The sequence below is a fragment of the Varanus komodoensis genome, unplaced genomic scaffold, assembly GCF_004798865.1.
Source record: "Varanus komodoensis strain SLA01 unplaced genomic scaffold, ASM479886v1 scaffold10, whole genome shotgun sequence".
Classification (NCBI taxonomy): domain Eukaryota; kingdom Metazoa; phylum Chordata; class Lepidosauria; order Squamata; family Varanidae; genus Varanus; species Varanus komodoensis.
Window position 1 is genome coordinate 4,880,048 of NW_025335269.1, and position 21,834 is coordinate 4,901,881.

At 45.0% G+C, this 21,834-nt stretch overlaps 1 protein-coding gene across 5 annotated transcripts in view; it reads left to right on the plus strand.

The window, feature by feature from the left end:
- GRB10 (growth factor receptor bound protein 10) overlaps positions 1-21,834 on the plus strand; it is a 229,636-nt gene that overhangs the window by 201,312 nt on the left and 6,490 nt on the right. For 4 of the 5 annotated variants that reach the window (XM_044453329.1, XM_044453345.1, XM_044453321.1 and 1 more), the window contains 7 exons: positions 4,615-4,689; positions 9,942-10,079; positions 11,833-11,943; positions 12,704-12,802; positions 13,752-13,829; positions 16,300-16,416; positions 17,559-17,625. In XM_044453329.1, coding sequence (XP_044309264.1) covers positions 4,615-4,689; positions 9,942-10,079; positions 11,833-11,943; positions 12,704-12,802; positions 13,752-13,829; positions 16,300-16,416; positions 17,559-17,625 — 685 coding nt within the window. The remainder of the gene's footprint in view (positions 1-4,614; positions 4,690-9,941; positions 10,080-11,832; positions 11,944-12,703; positions 12,803-13,751; positions 13,830-16,299; positions 16,417-17,558; positions 17,626-21,834) is intronic. The other variant, XM_044453353.1, reaches the window with a different exon arrangement.

Genomic DNA, 21,834 nt, shown 5'->3' on the forward strand with positions numbered 1-21,834 from the left:
TTTACATGCTGATAAAACCCATTTTTGTTGCTCTTGATATTCTTGGCAAGTCTCAGCTCGTAATCAGCCTTAGCCTTGTGAAGAATCCTTCTGCAACAGGCCTCCTCCTCCTGGTATACGCTTTTGTCTATTTTCCCCAGTACCCATTTCCTACGGAGGTTCCTCTTGCATCTAATCCCTCTAACCACCTCATTTCACATCCATGGCGGCACTCTCATTCTCCTCCCCGCCTTACTAACTAGAGGTATCATCAAGGTTTGTGCCTCTATAACCTCCCTTTTGATGCCATCCACCCCCCTCAACTCCCTTGCCTTCCAGTAACCTATCCCAGGAGAGTTTCCCCAGTCTGGCCTTCAGTTGGCCAGAGGTGGCTCTCTTGAAGCCCTAGGTTCTAGTGCTTAACCTGCTGCATGTCCCCATTCCCCTGATCTCAAAGCCAAGGATGGAGTGATCACTCGCATCGAGAGCTCCCTTAATCTGTACTCCATCTATCAGCTCCTCCATGCTGGTCAAGCCCAAGTCAAGGATGATTCCCCCCTTCGTCGTCCCTCATTGCCTCTCAGACCCTCTATGTAAAAAACCCTTCCTCTATAGCTTCTAGGAAGCGACGTGACCTGGCTGTCACCGCTGAGTGAGTCTCCCAAGTAATATCCGGGAAATTGAAATCTCCCATAATTACTGTGTCTCTCCCCTGAGACATCCTTAGAATCTGGTCTGTCTCAGGACATCATCCAGGGTCTCAAGTTGACCTGGTAGGCGATAACATACCCCCACTGTCAGTTCTCTTTCCCTGTCAAAACCCCTAAGTTTCACCCAGACTGCCTCTACCGAATCCCCATCTGTGCTGCATTCTGCCTCACTGCATCCTATCCCTTCCCTGACATATAAAGCTACGCCCCCACCTCTCTTTCCCTTCCTGTCCTTTCTGAAAAGGTGATACCCTTCTATGTTCACATTCCAGTCTTGCCTTTCATCCACCAATTTTCTGTGATCCCCACCAGGTCATGGCCTCCTATTCCCAGGAGAGCTTCAAGCTCTTCTTGCTTATTACCCATGCTCCTAGCATTGGTGTACATGCACCTCAACCCCTTCCCACAGCTTGCTTTCTTTGGATTCCCCAGCCTCCTCCTTCCTCCCATATTCCCTAATACCGCCCCTCTCTTTGTAGGAGACCTGTCAGTCCCTGCAGTCCCTCTAAAACCCTGCTTCCAGAGCCCTGATCCTCTCCCCACACTTTTCCAGTGCGGACAAGTTTCTGGGGGGGCCTGAACCCCCTCCCCGGCTCTGTTTAAGTCTTCCAGACACAGTTCGCTAGAGCATTTCCAAAGCACCTTTTTCCCATCCTCGTGATGTTCAACCCTTCCCTTGCCAGAAGTTGATTGGCAAGAAACCGAATGCCGTGGTTGAGGAACCTGAAGCGTTCCTTCTGGCACCACACCCTAAGCTAGTAATTCACCTCGGCGACACTCCTATCCCTGCCTGGCCCACATCCTCGGACCAGTAAGGTAGAGGGAAAAGCCACTTGGTCCTTTAGGTCCCTGAGTTTCTTCCCCAAGGCCTCGAAGTCCCTGGTGATCCTGCCCACACCTTGCCTAGCCATGTCATTTGTACCCACATGGATCACCAGAAGCGACCCTCGGAGCGAACAAGATGATCCACTCCACTCTATCCTTCCCATGCTGGATGCGTGCACCCGGCATGCAACATACCTCACTCACTTCAAGGTCAGGGTGGCACACCACCACTTCAGTGCTCCTCAGCAGGGAATCCCCGATGACGATCACCCCCTGCCGTCTCTTCCCGGTGGTGGTAGGCGGCCGTGCCCTGGCCCTCACGTCTCCTGCAGTGGCCCCCTTGCTGCATGTGGTTCCAGGCAGGACCAGGCTAGGGGTCCTGCTGGTCCCTCAAGGCATCATCAGCCCCAGCCTCTCCAAGCAGAGAGAACCTCTTTCCCAGCCCCAGATTGGCGCCAGGAGAAGGAGAAGGCTGTGCTGGTCTCCTCCTCCTGTAGGTAACATGCCTCCATGTCTCCCCAAGTTCTTTTTTCTTGTTCTCTGTTTTCCTACCCTCCCTCCTTCTCTCCTTTCTTGCAGATGTGTGGGCTATAAATGAAATAATAAATAAAGCATGGCTTGGTGTGTTCCAGGGCTGAGCACCTCAGGAGCCTCAATTCACATTTATCCCTGCCTTATGATATTTCTTAATTCCATCAATATAGTGATACACCTAGTTCAACCTGAATGTTGACTGTACAATTCCCTTTAAGCAAGCCAGGTCTCTTAACACTGTGTTTACTTTTTGGCTCTGGCCTCTTGGCAGAGCAGCAGAGCACCAGAGGCACAGGCTGGGAGAGAGTGCTGAGTGCCCAGGGGACTGGCGAAGGCAAGGTAGGAGCTGGGCAGGGGAGCAGAGGGCCAGGAGCAGCAGAGAGGAAAGGGGCGGGGCCAGAGAGGCTAGAGGGGCCAGGTGGAAGCAGACAGGCGGGGCCACCGGTCTGAGGGACTGATAAGGCTGAGAACAGCCGTTGGCATCGTCCCTTGTCTGCATCCCTTAGCTGTGGCCCGGGCTGTCCAGGGACTCCCTTCACTGGGACACAAAGGTGGTTTTTTGTTGTTGTTGCTGTGCTGTGCTTTGCTTTGTTTTTCCTCCAATTTAAATTTAAGTTTATTTTATAAATTTAAGTTTATTTTATCCGTGTGTGTGTGTGTGTGCGTGCGAGTGGGTTTTTGTCTGGGAGAACTGGGTGAGTGAGAGGAACTGCAGGACAGACAAGGCAGGGGACCAAGATAAGGTCTCAGAAGGGATCCCAATGTCAGACCAGGAGATGGCCTTGGCGGGTATCAAGGGTATTGCTGTCCGCTGCGATCCAAAAGGATCTGGACAGACTATGGAAGTGGGCAGGAGACAACAGGATGGCGTTCAATGTGGATAGGTGCAAGGTCTTGCACTTGGGGCATAGGAATAGGTGTCATAAGTACAGGTTAGGGGACAAGTGGCTGGAGAGCAGCATTTGTGAAAGGGACCTCGGGGTACTGGTTGACTGCAGGCTAAACATGAGTCAGCAGTGTGATGCGGTGGTCAAGAGGGCGAACGCCACCCTTGGTTGCATAGCCGGAAGTGTGGCTTCTAGATCAAGATAGGTATTACTGCCACTCTATACGACTCTGGTGCGCCCGCAACTGGAGTATTGTGCTTGGTTTTGGGCCCCTCATCACAGAAAGGATATAGCCAGGTTGGAGTCAGTGCAGCGCAGGGCCACAAGATTGATGGCCGGTTTGCAGGGGATGGGGTATGAGGCGAGACTGAGGGAACTGGGTCTCTTCAGCCTGGAGAAGAGGAGACTCAGAGGGGATATGTTGGTGACATACAGGTATGTGTGGGGATGTCACATGGAGATGGGTAGAGACCTGTTCTCCCCTGTAGAGGAAGGCAGGACGTGCTCCAATGGAGCAAACCTCAAGGAGCTAAGGTTCCATTTGGATGCCAGGAAGCATTTCCTGACAGGACCCCGAGGGTGTGGAATGGGCTTCCACGGGAGGTTGTTGAGGCCCCATCGGTGCGGGTGTTCAAGGATAGGCTGGACATGCACATGGTGGGCATGTCGTGAGCAGAGCCAGCTGGTGCCGGATGTCAGAGTAGATGGCCTGGGAGGCCCCTTCTGACTCGCTCTGTTTCTATGTTAAACATTAAATTAAAATTAATGTTTGTCTTAATGACTTTTTTGCAGATGATTGGGATCATGCTTTTCATTCTGGCTGTTTTTTATATATCTGGGTGTGAAAGGAAGAGAACCAGCTGCCAAATCTATGCATTTTCCGCACAATTCAGTATTTAGTTGGGGCCCACACAAACTAGAGTCATGCAGAAAGAAGCTATGTTGAAACCATCAAAGTTTCAGCCTGTAGCCGAGAATAAAGCTAGTATGTTAAAAATTCTTCTGGAAACTGAAGCTGCTCTGAATCGAGTACCCTGCAAAGGTTTCAGTAGTGCTGAGGGGAGCACTTTTTCTATGGGATCATCCCATTGTTTGGCTGGAATGTTTAAAGGCTCACAAGCACCTGTTCGTCAGCCAGAATTGTACTCTCTACAGTTCCAGCTTGGAGACACTTGTGCACTAAAGTCTGGTGCAAATATCCTTGCTCATTTTGTTGCAGACATTGTAAATATTGCATCAGTGTTGTGGCATAAATCCATGGAAATTTGATTCGCACAGCACAGTTGGGACACTTAAGGCTTGGGTGCAGAACCAATCATTCCTCCTGGAATAGCAGTCTGGGCCTCTCAGGTTCCCCAGATAGCCGTACCCTTTCCTGCAGGCTCCACCCCAAACCACCAATCCCTTTTTGTTTTTTATTTGTACATTTTTTCGTATTCTTAGTTAAGTGGCAGTAAGAGCTTTACACTAAAATATGCTGGTGTTTTTCTTTTTGTATTTTCATCTCACCTATGATACTGTGACCCTTAAAAGCTTTACCAAAATGGAATTTGGCCCCTGGACTGAAAGAGGTTCAACAACCCTGATTTAAAGGTTACTCAGGCTATACAAAAAATGTCAGATGAATCCTAATACTAAACTGCCTTCTCATTTTTTTCTCTCTTTTCCACCCACCCTAGAACTTCTTTCCGGAACAAATGGTAGCTTGGTGTCAGCAGTCAAATGGCTGCATTCCACAGTCACAGCTCTTACAGGTATGCTAGATATTGTAGTTGTCTCCTGAGCTGAGCAAAGAAACTAATCTGTGTTAGAACAGTTTGGGTAGAGAGGTGTGTATTGTTAAGACTAGCTTGGTAATGAAAGGAACGCTGTTAAATATAAACTAGAACTGTTTGAATAAAGTTCAGCATATCAGTTCAAAATATTCTGGGCCCATTCAGATGTTACCATTTCTGCTGCATGTAAGTTCCCTTTTAAAGAAGGGGCAGCAGGAGCAGGCTAGGATAATGTCATTGGAGTCACACAATCACTGCCTCTAGATGTGACTCGGGAGTTGCAGCTCCCAAAGGCTCTGTCCTGCAAAATCAAGCTGCAAGTATAGCTTGTCATGGCATCCAAACCTGAAAGGGGTGGGTTGTGCAAAGATTAAACAACCCCAGCAGAGGTGGTTCAAGGATTCTGGTGACACAGCAAGCCACAGTAACGGCCACATGGCCTAAGTCACCATGGACCAAGCAGCTCTATTAGTTCTCCAAGAGACTGACAAAAGCCAGTACGAGCCCTTATTGCTCAAGTAGAACTAAGCAGTCTCAGGCTGGGAACTCAAGAGCGGAATTGGACTTGGCAAAACAGGGTGGCATTTAGTGTTGCACCTTTTTTTTTAAGGAATCACAAGCTTCTGCTATGAAGTGTGGGAATATTGCTCTTATTTTCCCTGTGTTTCCAAACTATATTAATTATATCTGGATTGTTGTTTGCCTCTCACCTCTCCTGTAGAAAGCGGGAACCAAGACTGGAAATAAATGCTTTAAAAATGGACAGCAAAGAGGCTTTGTTGAAAATAGCTTGCCCCCTTTACAATTGTGCATAACACTGAGATTGTTCCCCTGGAAATCTTGCAAAGGTGTCTAAAATCCTCAAACTTAGGGTCAAATTCTGAAACTTGGGCATATTGTATTGTTAAGTAGCATTCTCATTATTCGACAGCTTTTCACCTAAAAGTAGTAGCTGAATTTGTGCTCTGAAAATTAATCTGATAATATGATTTGAGTTTGGTAATCTGTTTACTTGGACAGAAAGACTTACAGAAGAGTTCCACAAAAATCCAAGCAAAACAGTGAAAGCATACTTTGGACAAGCACAATCTAAGTGGCAAGCGGAATTTGTATTAGAATAAATAGGTTTTGCTGGGGGAATGAGCCCACCTTGTCTGTCCTTGATAGTGGCCAAGCTGCTGTCCTCTGGGAGCAGCATGTTCCCCAGCTGCTGGTGCACATATACCTGCTACCTATGGTACTGGCAGTAGCAGAACCAGTAGACGTTGATACTTTATCCTGCCCGAATTTGTCCATTTGGTGTTTTTTTTTTTTGCACATTTTTTATTAAGATTTTAAACTAAAAACTGAAAAAATAATCATCAAATACATCGGACGTACTGGGTCAGCCCCCTATAACATATCTTTTAAACATTCTATAATCATATTCAAATCGATTTATAAAAATTTAAAGACATCTTTAAATCTAAGCCAAGTCCCATTTCTCCAGCCACTCATAAAAAAGGTCCCAAGTTTGATAGAAGTCAGTATCTTCTTTCTCCTTCAATAATAGAGTCAATCTGTCCATTTCTGCACAGTCCAGAATCTTTTTTAAAATCAGTTCCTCAGTGGGTAGTTCCTCACTCTTCCAATATTGAGCAAGCGCAATCCTCGCTGCTGTGATTAAATGTAGTATCAAATACATTTCTTGTTTGCTAATATTTTCCGGTACAATACCTAACAAGAAAATTTCAGGTTTAAAAGCTAAGGGTATTTGTAGCATTTCCTCAAGCCATTTATCTATTTTAATCCAATACTTTTTCACATATTCACAAGTCCACCACATATGGTAAAAAGTACCCACATCATGTTTACATTTCCAACATCTGTTTAACATATTTGGCAACCTTTTAGCTAACTGATTTGGCGACAAATACCATTTATAAAACATTTTATATAAATTTTCTTTATACGAAGTTGCTAAAGTTACCTTAATATTTCTCTCCTGTAACTTTTGCCACTTTTCTAATTCAATATTTTATCCAAAATTTTGTGCCCATGTTATCATAGTTTCCTTAACCTGTTCCCCTTCCATTTTCCTGTCAAGTGGGAACTCATAAATTCTTTTAATCATTTTCTCATCTGTGTTTAACATCACTTGATCAAAGGCTGTTAGGTCTTTATAAAACCCCCATATTTTACAATCTTTAGCATATCTTGATTGCATCTGCACCTTATACCACCACGAGATATTGAGTCCCTTTTCTTGTATTTCTTGATCTAGGTTCAGGTCTCCATCCTTATCCAAAATATCATCATATCTTATGATCCCTTCAAAATTCAATACATTTGGATGCGCAAGAGCTTCCATAGATGAAAGTCATCTTGGTAACTTATTACACAATTTTGACTTTAACTTTTCCCACACTGACATTAATGATCTTCTAATAGAGTGACTCAGAAAACTCCCATGAGACTTGACCTTCTCATGCCACATATAAGCATGCCAACCCAATTGCAAATCATGTCCTTCAAGATACAAAATTCTCTTATTTCGCAAGGTTATCCATTCTTTTAGCCAAGTTAAAATAGACGCTTGATAGCACATCATCCAATCTGGTAAACCAAAACCCCCATTCTTTTTGGTTTCCTGAAGCATTTTCAGTTTAATCCTTGCTTTCTTTTTCTCCAAATAAATCTCGAAATTTGAAAATTTAAATCCTCAAAAAATTTTTATCAATTTTTACGGGAATCATTTGGAACAAAAACAAAAGTTTTGGTAGCATATTCATTTTAACCAGTGCAATTCTTCCCATCAAAGACAGTTGTAAATTTGCCCATCTTTCCAGATCACCTTTAATATCTTTCAATAATTTATCGTAATTCTTTCAAAGTTGTGCATTTAGCTGTAAGATAGATTCCCAAGTATTTAACCTTTTTGACAATCTGCAAGTCCATTTGTTCTTGGAGTCTTTTTTTCTGATCTTGCATAAGATTTTTAACAAAAGTTTCATTTTTTCCTTATTTATTTTCATCCCCGTAACCTCACCATATTCTTCAATCCGTTGTAAAAATTTAGGGATTGTTACAAAAGGTTCCTCTATTATAAAGACCAAACCATCTGTGAATGCTTGCAATTTATACTTTTCATCCCTAATTTTAGTATCTTTAATGTCCTCATCATCCCTAATATTTCTATTCAAGACCGCTAAAGTCAGGATGAACAGCAGGGGTGACAGCGGGCGTCCCTGCCTTGTACCCTTTTGTATTTCTATAGCCCTTGTACGTTCTCCATTAATTAAAATCCTGGCCGATTGTCTTTGATAGATGCTTGATATCGCATTCATAAATTTCCCCCCAAACTCCATTTGGTCCATCTGTTGCATCATGAATTGCCAATTAACATTATCAAAGGCTTTCTGGGCATCTAAAAACAGTAGAGCCATTGATTTTTCCGTGTGTGTCTCGTAGTATTCTAGGATATCCAAAATAGTCCTCAGATTGTTCTTCATTTGTCTTTTAGGCAGAAAACCATTTTGGTCTGGATGAATAAAGTCTATTAAAAACTTCTTCAACCTTTCTGCCAATATAGAGGCAAAATTTTTATAGTCCACATTTAATAATGATATGGGTCTGTAATTTTGAATCTATGTTAAGTTCGTATCTTCTTTCGGTATTAATGTGATATTTGCCTCTGTCCAGGTATCTGGTATTTTAGCAGTTAACAATGCTTCATTACATATGTCTTTGAGAAAGGTAGCAAAAAATCCCTCAAAAGATTTGTAAAATTCAACTGGTAGCCCATCCGGACCAGGGGTTTTATCATTCTTTTGTCGCATGATTGTCTCTGTTATTTCCGTAGTTGTTACTTCTTGATTCAATATTTTTTGATACTTTTCTGGTAATTTTGGTAAATCTCCCTTTCGAATGTATTCTTTTACCTTCTCGATTGAAAATTCCTCCTTCCAGTATAACCTTGCAAAAAAATCTTCAGCTATTTTCTTAATTTGTGTATTTTGTACCTGTAGTTGTCCTTCTCCATCTTTCAGTTTCGAAATCAATCTCTTCTCTCTTTCTTTTTTTACTTTATATGCTAGCCAGCTCCCTGGTTTATTAGCATTTTCAAAAAAAAATCTGTTTAGCCAATTTCATTTGCTTAGTAAGTTCATTTGTATCCAAGAGATTCACTTTGTGCTTTAAAATATTCATTTGGACCTTAAGATTTCTTTTTGTTGGATCCGCCTGCAGTTCTTGTTCCCATTTCCTCAATTCTTTTACTAATGTTGCTCGCTCTTGCTTTTTCTTTTTATTTATTTTTGTTGAGTAGGTTATTATCAGTCCCCTGACATAGGCTTTAGCTGCATTTGGTTTTTAAAGCTGCAAAATTGGTGACCACCATGGCATCCCTTGCAAATGAATTCCACAGTTTAACTATGTACTGTGTTAAGAAGTACTTTCTTTGTCCTAAACTTGCTACCATTTCACTTTGTGGGATTTACAACAAACAAACCCCTGATGTTGTAACCTTTGCCCCTTAGTTGCCTCTTTGTTCTTCTTTTTCCAAATCCAATAAATTTTTTTAGGTGCAATGACAAGTCATGTACATAGTATTCCAAGTGCAATTGCATGTGAATTTGTGTAAGCAGTGTGGTCTTGGCAATTTTATTTTCAGTTTCTGTTCTGTGCTTAGAGCACCCCATGGAAGTGTTAAATGTGAACTGGGAAAGCACGGGTACCATACAAGCACAGTGGGAAACCATAACTTACCATTGCAAGCTACTGAGTATATTGTGAAGAAATACCCTTGCGTGCCTTTGGCTACTGGTGACACAGCCTCTGCCTTGCCTATTGTTGTGTACATTCCGTCCATATTGTGACAGCCTTCCCTTGCAGTGGACTTCTACAGCATTTCTTTTTCATTACTACGATACCTTGAAAGGAGCTAGATAAGAAAATACAACTCCTCTGTTGGCTATCCATTTTTCTAATACTGCATGATTTCTAACCTCGGCAGAATCCTATGGGATGCAGTATGCCAGCCTTACAACCTGGCACCTTCCAGATGCCTTGGACAGCAATTCTTATCATTCTCAACCATTATAGGAATGATGAGAGTTGTAGTCCAATACATCTGGAGTGTACGAGGTTGGAGAAGGCTGTAATAAATCATTTGAGGCTTATACTTAACTGCTGTTGCTCTTTTTTGCTCTGTGTATTGATATAATGTTACACTTTCATTTAATCTCCAACAGAACTTTTTAAACTCAAGTAGCTGTCCAGAAATTCAAGGGTTCTTGCATGTGAAAGAACTGGGGAGGAAGTCATGGAAGAAGTTATATGCTTGTCTGAGGAGATCCGGACTTTATTGCTCTACAAAGGGGTCTTCAAAGGTTGGTTGGTTGGTTGGTTGGTTATTTAAGATATTTGTATGCCATCCTTTGCGAGAGCCTCAGGATGGCTTACACAAATAAAATTCAATACATAACAGTGTAACATAAATTAACGACCCACTCTAACTGCAATTAAAATATGATAATAAAATTCAATATTAAAACTTGTTAAAATATTGATTAAATAAAAAGATCTTAACCTGGCGCCGAAAAACCACATTTAATGACGACGCCAGGCGGACCTCTCTGGGGAGCGCATTCCATAGATGGGGTGCCACCGCAAAGAAGGCCCTCCTCCAGGTACTCTGTCTCCTAATATCTTTCACAGAGGGTTCCCGGAGGAGGACTTCTGTTGCTGATCTCAGGGGGTGGGAGGGCAAATAGGGAAGATTTAACCAAATAACCTAATTTACTTAGGTTAGTTTAACAAAGATGAGCTTTAGACTTTAAAACCATTGCTTCTATTTTCTGCATGGTGTTTGGACACAATCCACCAGGAATACTTCTGCACAAGACCTGTTAGAATGGATGTATCAAATGGATACACTGCTTGATAATTTCAGTGCAGGATAAAAACAGAAGCAAAAATGTAAATACAAACACCATTATCCATGGCTCCTATTACAGTGTCATTGATTGCCTTTCTGTTGCTTAGTGGTCACCTAAAGCGGCTCAGAACAGTTTTAAGGTATAACTTCAATACAAACAAAATCAACTTTATTGGAACAAAAAACATATATTTAAACTATATATATATTTATAGGCCATTTACTTAAACTATTTAAAGGCCAAATAAAATACTAAGGTGTAGCAGCTGATCTACCCAATTTGTCAGATTAGTATGAAAGAACACACAATAAAGCAAATCCCTGAGAAGGCTCTCTGAGATAGAAGGATCTTCCCCCCTTTTCTGAATGTTCAAGAAGAGGAGGAGGAGAGACTCATTAGAAGTTCTAATATAGCCTTCCCTGACCTGGTCCCTTCCGGGTGTTTTACATTATGTTTTCTGTCAACCTTAGTCAGCATAATCCAAGAATGTTGGAAACTGTGGTCCAAACACATGGAGGGGACCAGCTCTAAGTTGCATGTAGTTCACATGAGGAAAGGTGTTCCTTAAATTGTGTCCTAAAGTAAATTTGGCTTGGGAGTGGAAAGTCAGAATATCTTGAGGTTTTTATTATTATAGCCCATGATAGTCTGCATAGGGGTGGGCAATGTGTGGCTCCTCCAGGTGCTGTTGGACTGCAAGTTCCATCATCCTTCACAGTTGGGGCTTATGGGAGTTGTAGGTCAAAACATCTGGAGGGCCAGAAGGTGTTCACCCCTATTTTAAATAGTTTATAGCATGGGTCCTCCAACTATGGCCCACCATGCCCATTTATCCAGCCTGCCATATAGGTTTTGGACTCGCCACGTGTGCAGGCATGCGCATGGCAAGCCACTGGCTTGCTCGCCAAGAGATCATTTTGGACTCGCTTGGAGAAAACAGTATCTGTACATGCATGCCCCTGCCTCGCCTCATGCACCCCCCCCCCACACACACACCCCGCCTTGGTAGTTTGGGCCCATCACCTGCACCTTTCAACTGGCCCCCTGCTGAGAAAGTTTGAGGACCCCTGATTTATAGTCTAGAATTAAGAAGTCATTCCATGTGTTTTTAGTGCCCTCTTGTGGCTGCATTTTTACTTTTGGAGAATGGAGGAGCTGAAGTGGTTTAACACTGTTGCTTTAATCATTGTACACATTTCCACAGGAACCAAGGCACCTGCAGTTGTTAGCTGACCTTGAAGATAGCAATATCTTCTCATTGATAGCAGGCAAAAAAATGTACAATGCTCCAACAGATTACGGATTTTGTATAAAGGTAATTCTTTACATTTTCACCTTCAGAGGCAGATAGTTCTGTTTACTTCAGTTCTCAGAAGACTCGTAATTAGTAATTTTAAGACTCCTGATGCATTCTCATGTAACTTTGTCAATGAAAACATGGTTTCAGATACATTCTGGAATTTCTGGAATGAGACCAGGCAAGGTGACCTAAAGTGAAGCATCGCAATTAAATGCATTCAGACACAAATCCTGGATGCCTTATCAGAGCTGAGTGGCTGGTGTTAATCCCATCAACTGTATATTTTTATTGTAGCTACTTCTATTACAATAGAATATGATGAATTGGAGAAATTTGCCCATTCTATAAAGGGGTTATGAAATAGTAAATTCTTCTTATATTGTGAGATGATGTTCTCTGTTTATCAGGGTTGCATTCTGGTTGGAAATCTTTAAGGTTTTCATAAGATTAGGAGTCCTTAGATTTGGTATTCTGTTATGCAATACCCACAAAGTTGTAGCTTCATAGTGTGAGCAGGAAAGTCCCAATTCCAAAGCTTACCCAAGCCATCAACTCACTACGTGATCTTAGCTTGGCTCCCTGCCTACTTCTAAAATTAGAGGGTGATAATAACACTTGCCTACCTTGCTAAGTGTCTATAAGTGTTGCCGAAATCAAGTGAACCCTTTAAAGAAGCTTTCCCACCTTGGTACCTTACAGATATGTTATAAGAATCTATATTGTAAATCTTGTATTTGCTATGAGAAGGTAACTACTTGTTGTCCTTTTTTTGTAGCCCAACAGAGTGAGAAATGAAACAAAAGAATTGCGGTTGCTGTGTGCTGAGGATGAGCAGAGTAGGACATGCTGGATGACTGCCTTCAGACTCCTCAAGGTGCTGGTTTCTCTCCACTCTTGGGCAAAATTCACTGTTGTGGTGGTCTCTGGGCCAGGACCACTGCTGACAGTTCCTGTTTGTGCAAAATCCCCCCTGCCCTCTGGATACATGCATATGTGTGTTTGGAGGGGCTGCTGATGAAAGTGTGAATCTGGTCTTGTTCAGGTGGGAAGGAGGAATCTTGGTTTTGCTTCTTCCCCAGATAACCCCCATCCCAGAACTTTTCATGGCAGTTGCTCACATGGAAAAATGTCTTTTCAGGAACTGCTGCTGCTGAAACTTAGTGGCTCTCAAAGTAATATCAAGACATTACACCAATGCAAGTGATAATCTGACAGCCTAATAAACAACCACCACAGTGACCAGCCTGTGAACCTTAGGATATTATTTATCAACCATTGCCTATCATCTTAGACATGTAGACTTGTACTTTGTGGAAAAGGACAATCGTGTGAAGTTAGAATACCATGTCCATATAAGGTTGAGAGGAAAGTTTTGGTGTGGCTCTGTTTCTCCTAGTGTTCTGCTTGAAGAGTTTGTCCTGAAAAAAAGATCATATTGCTGTTTAAAGCAGGGGTCCTCAAACTTTTTCAGCAGGGGGCCAGTTGAAAGGTGCCGGCGATGGGCACGGGCCACCAAGGCTGTGCGGGTGGGGGAGGTGCATGTGTGCAGTGAAGCAGGGGTGTGTGTGCGTGCAGAGATCGTTTTCTCCGAGTGAGTCCAAAAGGATCTCCTTGCGAGCAAGCCGGTGCCTTGCCATGCACACGCATCCACAAACGCGGCAAGTCCAAAACCTCTGTGGCAGGCTAGATACTGCCCATGGGCCATAGTTTGAGGACCCATGCTTTAAAGCATAGAAATAGTTGGGGGGCAGTGAAGTGACACACTACATGACTGCAGTTTTATAAAATAAGCCACACTTTATTCTTCTCTCTCCAACATTCAGTATGGGATGTTGCTGTACCAGAACTATAGAATTCCACAACAGAGAACAGCACTGCTTCCACACTTCACCACTCCTGTGGTAAGTTTATAATTTCTAATACAGACCTCTTTTTCAAGAGTTTCAACAAGAAACTTCTTCCTGATACACAGTGACCTTGGAGTCAGCAAATGTTGGTACAAGGGGAATAAGATCACCTAAAAGTGGCTTGATGAGGGAATGAGCTGTGGGTGATACCATGATTAAAGCAGTGCTATTGTCTAAAGCAGGGTGGTCCAACACTCAGCCCATGGACCGCATGCGGCCCCCAAAGCCTTGTTCTACAGCCCTCTTGCTGCCCCCCTGTTCCCTCCCAGTGTGGATCCCAGAGGCTCAGGGAAAGAGTGGGTTGGGCTGGCAGCTTCACAAGAGCTTGCCCCAGCATGCCTCATTCTGTTCATCAGCAGGAGCAGGCAGGGCATGCTGGGAAGAGTTTGTTGACTCGGGTACAAGAGGCTCAGTGTGCCAGTTCCAAGAAGGAAGGAGGGGCTGGGGGGGGTCACATGGGAGGGTTTGCAGGTGAGAGAAATGGGGAGGAAAGGGACGGGCCACCCCAGAGGAGCAGTCATTGTTCTTGGTCTGTGGTCCGAGAAGCAGCTTTGTGTGATCTCTGCAGAGATCACAGGCTCACTCAGCTTTTAAAAAAATTAATTAGTCCTAAATTCATCTTAAAATTAAATTGTGTATATTCAATTAACTAAATATTTGTGAACACTTTAATTTATGATATGGAAATGTAATTCATTGTGCAGCACCCTGGTTCCATGGCAAAGTCCTCATGTGGCCTCAAGGTACAAAAAGTTGGACTGCCCTGGTCTAAAGCATCAAAACTCAAGGCTTATATCTATGTGTTTCACATTGACTGTGAAAGATGAGGCTTTTTGAGAAGAATTAAAGGAGTTGGATGTTTGAATCCTTACAGAGTTAGCATCTTTTAATTCATCTTTTTTGATTAAAGGAACACTCTGATTGTCTCTGGGAAAACATTTTAGGAACTACAGAATGTTCTAGTTTCCCCCTTCCATACTAGCGTGCCACTGCAGAAGTGTGACAACTTCCTCACCTGCAGTCAGAGCTTTTGCGAGGGGCCAGGGCTGTGCTGCAGATCTTCAGGAACCTAATGCCCTCCAACTCTCACCCACTCAAAAACATCTAATCGAATATCAGCAGAAAAGAGGATAGAGAGGTGAAAATCACCTCCAGGGGTCCTGCTGCTATGCTAAGAAAAGCATAGGATTCTCAGGGTGCTCCAGTTCTCCCTACTTTCCAAAATAAGAACTTAAATGACCTTGTAGATTTGCACGAATGCTGAAGTCTCAGGTGCCTGTTTGGTACCTTTGGCAAAGTTTTCTCCTGAGCCATGCTTTGCTTATGAGTATGCACTGCAGCTTCCCCCAATCTGGTACCCTCCAGATGTTCTGGACAATAGTTCCCAGCATTGTGACCAAGGACCATGCCAGCTGGGACCAAAGGGCACCAGACTGGGAAGGGCAAGTTTGATACATGAAGGTCACTGGGTTCCCAGCTTCCCACAACAGTTCTCCACCCACTGAAAAGGCTACTCAGACAGTCAGAAGACCCTGCTGAATAGGGTGAGCTATGATGTGTAGTGGGAGAACCTTGCACAAACAAAGCTCTTACTCTTGTGCCCAACCTTATTTCAAAACTAAAATAGAATAGAATAAAACAAATAATGAGAGCGTAAGGTTAGTCAAGCTATTCCTACCTTGAACAGCCTCTTGTTGAGATCTTAAGAGGAATGGCTGTGTATTCCATTTACACAATAGTTCCTTCTGTTGTGGCTTGGAGCAGTACCCACCTTTTGGATAGTGTTTGTATCTCTACAACTCTATCCCCAAGAAATGCAGCAGTGTTTCTCTCTTTCTCCTTTAAACAACTCTCTGAAGCTCAGTTGCCTTGTTCCTCCAAGCTTCCATATTGTATATGTTTGTTTTATGGTTCCAATCGTGACTTTATTCTAAGTTCAGTTTTGTTATGCTGTTATCTAATAAGTAGTAAAAATGATGCCTTATTTTGGCAGGCCCAAGAGCCTGACTTTCCCTGAGCAGCAGACCCCCCTGCCTACCCACCACAATGCTAGAACATAAGCTGCTTTTGAAAGTCCCTTTAGTTTCAAAAGTGATTTGCTGTCTGCTGGAGAATGGACTGCTTATAGACTCACTTGCTTGATTAGGCTGAACTAATTGCACTGTTCTGCAGATCGTGGCTGGAAAATCTCTGGGCAACATGATAGCTCATTTACTCCTATGGGCATGAAAGCTTGGTGTAGTAAAGCTCCATGACTGTACCCTTATTTATAATTCTTATTCTTTAGGCCCAGCATAGCCATGAATCTGTCAATACAAAGCTAAGATTAGTTTGGCAGTTTGAAATTTGGAAAGTGGTGAGGAGCTTTCAAATGCTGCTGCTGCTGATAATGACGATAAGGGCAATGATAATGAATAATAATAATCAGTAGCTTTGTTTCCTTTTTTTAAATAAATTGTTTCAGAGGAGTGTGTCTGAAAATTCCTTAGTAGCAATGGATTTTTCTGGACAAATCGGAAGAGTGATTGAGAATCCAGCAGAAGCACAGAGTGCAGCCTTGGAAGAAGGGCATGCTTGGAGGGTAAGGGAACCCCTGTGTCAGACAGGTTCCTGTGGTAACCTGAAAAGGCTTACAGCTATCCTAACACAATGCCTGACTGCAAAACCTGAACAGTGGAGCAAGAGAAGAGCAGATGATAACATTGCCAGCAGTAGCATGACTGTTGATGTAGGTAACGCTCTGAGTAATTTGATGCCATTGGTGGTAGCTGGAGAAATAGCTACATCCCATGCCAGCATTGCTGGGGATGGCTGTGTGCGTAAGGAAGGCAGTGCAGCATGCCCAGATGCACACATCCCCATCAGTATTCCCCTTTTTGCATTAATTGCATCAAGCAATAATATATCAGTATTATTTATCCAGTATTTTCAGCCTGCCCTTCTCCCTAGATTGCAGGATATCTCTTCTCCTCCCCATCAGTCCTTGGGGTAGATTAGACAGAGACACAGTGAGTGGCCTAAGATCATCAATTTATGGCTAAGCAGGAATTTGAACTCAGTTCCAAAGAGGAAATGCCCCTGCCTTGATTGATGTAAGACAATTCAGTTCTTTTGTTTGTTGATGGTGGATCCAACAACTTCCATAATTAAAGCAAGTTTAATTTGATTCTCATTCCATATAGGCAAAAGACAGAGTGCCCACATCCTGCATCCATCATCCTATTCTTGTAGCAGAAAAGCATGTTTTATAACAGTGTTATTAGGATACAAGGACTGGAGATCCTTGCCTTGACTGTCCAGTTTGGCAGAAGGATGGCAGCATGGCTATTTTAAATGTAAATGTGAATCACCTTTCCAGAATTTGTTGTTTCATCCTGCCTTTTCTCTGGAGAGCTCAGGGTAGTGTGCACAGTGGTTCTCTTCCCCCAGCCCCCTTCGTAGTCTTGCTGGTTGGTTGTGGGATAGCAGACAGTGATTGCTATAAAGTCATTCACTGCCTTGGAATGGAAAGCTGAGGCAGGAATTAAACACCACACTTTTTAAAAAGTTAAATTGGCCATCACTCGCACATCCTCACTAGACTGCATATCATTTTCTGTAACGGCATCAAGAAAGTAGAAGAGTTTCAACCTTTGTAGCTGTAGCATTTTGTTTTTGTTTTGAACTAGCCATTTAACAGCAAAAGATTGACTGGCGTTTTCTGCTGACTATTTTGTTCTGCAGAAACGCAGCACAAGAATGAACATCTTGGGTAGTCAAAGTCCACTTCATCCTTCCACATTGAGCACAGGTGAGAATAAAACTGGAACTGATATATACATAAAGTTAGATGTTGCATTAATTCCAATTAATTAAAACCAAGCCCCTGATTACCTCTCTTTCATTGATGTCCCTAAAGTATGATTGCTGCTTTAGTGACAGAAGGTTCAAGTATATATTTTTTCCTTTCACATGCTTACAAAGAATCCATGGTGTGTTCACCAAGTTTGACCCTGCAAACCAGTGTCTTGGCATATATAGAAACAGAGCGAGTCAGAAGGGGTCTCCCGGACCATCTAGTCTGACCTCCGGCACCAGCCGGCTCCACTCATGACATGCCCACCATGTGGACGTCCAGCCTATCCTTGAACACCTGCACCGATGGGGCCTCAATGACCTCCTGTGGAAGCTCATTCCATACCCTTAGGGACCTGACTGTCAGGAAGTGCTTCCCTCATTCGCACCTCATATGGCATCCCCTGCAAACTGGCCACCAACCTTGTGGCCCTGCGCTGCACTGACTCCAACCTGGCTATATCCTTTCTGTAATGAGGGGCCCAAAACTGAACACAATACTCCAGCTGCGGGCGCACTAGAGTCGTGTAGAGTGGTAGTAATACCTCTCTTGATCTAGAAGCCACACTTCCGGCTATGCAACCAAGGCGTTCGCCCTCTTGACCACCACATCACACTGCTGACTCATGATTAGCCTGCAGTCAACCCATACCCCAAGGTCCCTTTCACAAGTGCTGCTCTTCAGCCACTTGTCACCTAACCTGTACTTATGACACTTATTCCTATACCCCAAGTGCAAGACCTTGCACTTATCCACATTGAACGCCATCCTGTTGTCTCCTGCCCACTTCCATAGTCTGTCCAGATCCTTTTGGATCTGGAGTACCTGCTCCTCAGTTGTGGCCACTGCTCCAGTTTTAGTGTCGTCTGCGAATTTGATCAGCAGACTGTTCACCCCTTCTTCCATGTCGTTAATGAAAAGATTAAACAGGATCGGCCCCAGGACAGAGCCCTGGGGGACCCCGCTTGTCACTGGCCGCCATCCCGATGATTCCCCGCTAATGGTTACCTTCTGCTCTCGGTCAGTCAACCATGCCCTAATCCACCGGACAGTGCTTTAGTGTATCCCAAAACTCAGGTTCTCCACCAGGATATCATGGGGCACTTTGTCAAAGGCCTTGCTGAAATCCAGGTATACCACATCCACTGCATCCCCTCCATCTAGCCATCTTGAAACCTTGTCATAGAATTCCACAAGGTTTGTCTGGCAGGACCTGTTTTTGCGGAAGCCGTGTTGTGTGGCTGTCAGCCTCCCTTCCCTATCTAGCATCACTGGATCTCTCTCTATTATGAGCCTTTCCATTGTTTTTCCTGCAATGGACGTAAGGCTAACCGGTCTATAATTCCCCATGTCCTTTCTACTACCCTTTTTGAAAATTGGGACCACTGATGCCACCCTCCACTCCTCTGGAACTTCACCCGTTCTCCACGAGGTCTCAAAAATGGAGGCCAGCGGGCGTGAGAGAACCCCTGCCAACTCTCTAAGTACTCTCGGGTGTAACCCATCAGGGCCTGGCGCCTTTGCAATGTCCAATGCCCTGAGGAGCCCCTCGACTTCAAGGGGGGTAACTCTAATCTGTGCCCCTAAGTCTCCAGCCTCATCTAATCTCCTATGCGGATATCCCCCGTCCTGCTTTGGGGAGAACACAGAGGCAAAATAGTCATTTAGCATCTGTGCCTGTTCCCGCATATCAGTCACTGAATCTCCTTCCTCCTTATTTAGTGGTCCCACCACTTGTCTCCCCTTCCTCTTGCTATTTACATGCTGAAAGAAGCCCTTTTTGTTGCTCTTGATATTCTTGGCAAGTCTCAGCTCGTAATCAGCCTTAGCCTTGCGAAGAATCCTTCTGCAACGGGCCTCTTCCTTCCGGTATACCCTTTTGTCTATTTCCCCCAGTACCCATTTCCTGTGGAGGTTCCTCTTTCGTCTAATCCCTCTAACCACCTCCTTTCACATCCATGGCGGCACTCTCCTCCGCCTCCCCACCTTACTGACTAGAGGTATCATCAAGGCTTGCGCCGCCAAAACCTCCCTTTTGAGTGCCATCCACCCCTCCTCAATTCACTTACCTTCCAGCAACCTATCCCAGTAGACTTTTCCCAGTCTGGCCTTAAGTTGTCCAAAGTTGGCCCTCTTGAAGTCCTAGCTTCTAGTGCTCGACTTGCTGCACGTCCCCAGTCCCCTGATCTCAAAGCAAAGGATGGAGTGATCATTCGCATCCAGAGCTCCCCTAATCTGTACTTCATCTATCAGCTCCTCCCTATTGGTCAAGACCAAGTCAAGGATGGTGCCCCCCTTCATCGTCTCTCGGACCCTCTGTGTGAAAAACCCTCCCTCTATAGCTTCTAGGAAGTGACGTGACCTGGCTGTCACCGCCAAGTGAGACTCCCAAGTAATATCTGGGCGATTGAAATCTCCCATAATTACTGTGTCTCTCCCCTGAGATATCCTTAGAATCTGGTCTGTCTCAGGACATCATCCAGTGTCACAAGTTGACCTGGAGGGCGATAACATTCCCCCACTGTCAGGTCTCTTTCCCTGTCAAACCCCTAAGTTTCACCCAGACGGCTTCTACCGAATCCCCATCTGTGCTGCATTCTATCTCACTGCATCTTACCCCTTCCCTGACGTATAAAGCCACGCCCCCACCTCTCTTTCCCTTCCTGTCCTTTCTGAAAAGGTGATACCCTTCTATGTTCACATTCCAGACTTGCCTTTCATCCCACCAAGTTTCTGTGATTCCCATCAGATCATATCCTCCTGTTCCCAGGAGAGCTTCAAGCTCTTCCTGCTTATTACCCATGCTCCTTCGTTCCCACCACGTTCCTTCTGGCACCACACCCTAAGCCAGTTGTTCACCTTAGAGGCCCTCCTGTCCCTTCCTGGCCCAAATCCTCGGACAGGAAAGATTGACGAGAAGGCCACTTGGGCCTTCAGCTCCCTGAGTTTCTTCCCCAAGGCCTCAAAGTGCCTGGTGGTCCCAACCACACCCTGCCTGGCCACATTGTTTGTGCCCACATGGATCAACAGGAGCGGCTGGTGACCCCCAGAGCGAACAAGACGCTCCACTCTGTCCTTCACATGCCGGATGCGTGCGCCCAGCAGGCAGCAAGCCTCCCTTGTCTCCAGGTTGGGGTGGCACACCGCCGCCTCAGTGCCCCTCAGCAGGGAGTCCCCAACAACAATCATCTGCCGCCGTACCTTCCTGGTGCTGGTGGGCAGCCATGCCCTGGCCCTCGCCTCTCCTGCAGCGGCCCCCTTGCCACCTGACATCTCAGGCTGGGGGTCCTGCAGGTCCCCCAGGGCCTCATCAGCCCCAGCCTCCCCAAGTGGAGAGAACCTGTTTCCCAGCTCCAGATTGCTGCCAGGAGAAGGAGGAGGCCATGCTGGCTGCCTCCTCCTGTGGGTGACATACCTCCATGTCTCTGCAGCTGCTCCTCCCGTGGTCTCTCCCTCAACCCTCTGTCCAGAGGGGGGCTGCTCCAGGGGGGCCTGGAGAGCTCTCTCGGCCCTCAGGCACCTCACCTCCTCTTCTAGCAGGGTCACCATCTTGCACCGAGGGCAAGTGTATCCCTGCCTCTCCTGGGGGAGAAGGGTGAACATGTTGCAGCCGTCGCAGCGGACAGCAACACCCGTGACTCCCGCCAAGGCCATCTCCTGGTCTGCCATTGGGATCCCTTCCAAGACCTTACCTTGGTCCCCTGCCTTGTCTGTCCTGCAGTTCCTCTCACTCGCCCAGTTCTCCCAGACAAAAACCCACTCGCACACACACACAAGGATAAAATAAACTTAATTTGGAAGAAAAACAAAGCAAAGCACAGCACAAACAAAACAAACAAACAAACAAACCTCTGTGTCTCAGGGAAGGGAGTCTCCGGACAGCCCGGGCCACAGCCAAGGGATGCAGCCAAGGGACGACGCCCAACGGCTGAGCACGGCCTTATCAGTCCCTCAGGCCGGTGGCCCCACCTGTCCGCTTCCTCCTGGCCCCTCTAGCCTCTCTGGCCCCACCCCCTTCCTCTCCGCTGCTCCTGGCCCTCTGCTCCCCTGCCCAGCTCTTACCTTGCCTTTGCCAGTCCCCTGGCCACTCAGCACTCTCTCCCAGCCTGTGCCTCTGCTGCTCTGCCAATAGGCCAGAGCCAAAAGGGATATACTTGGGCTGGA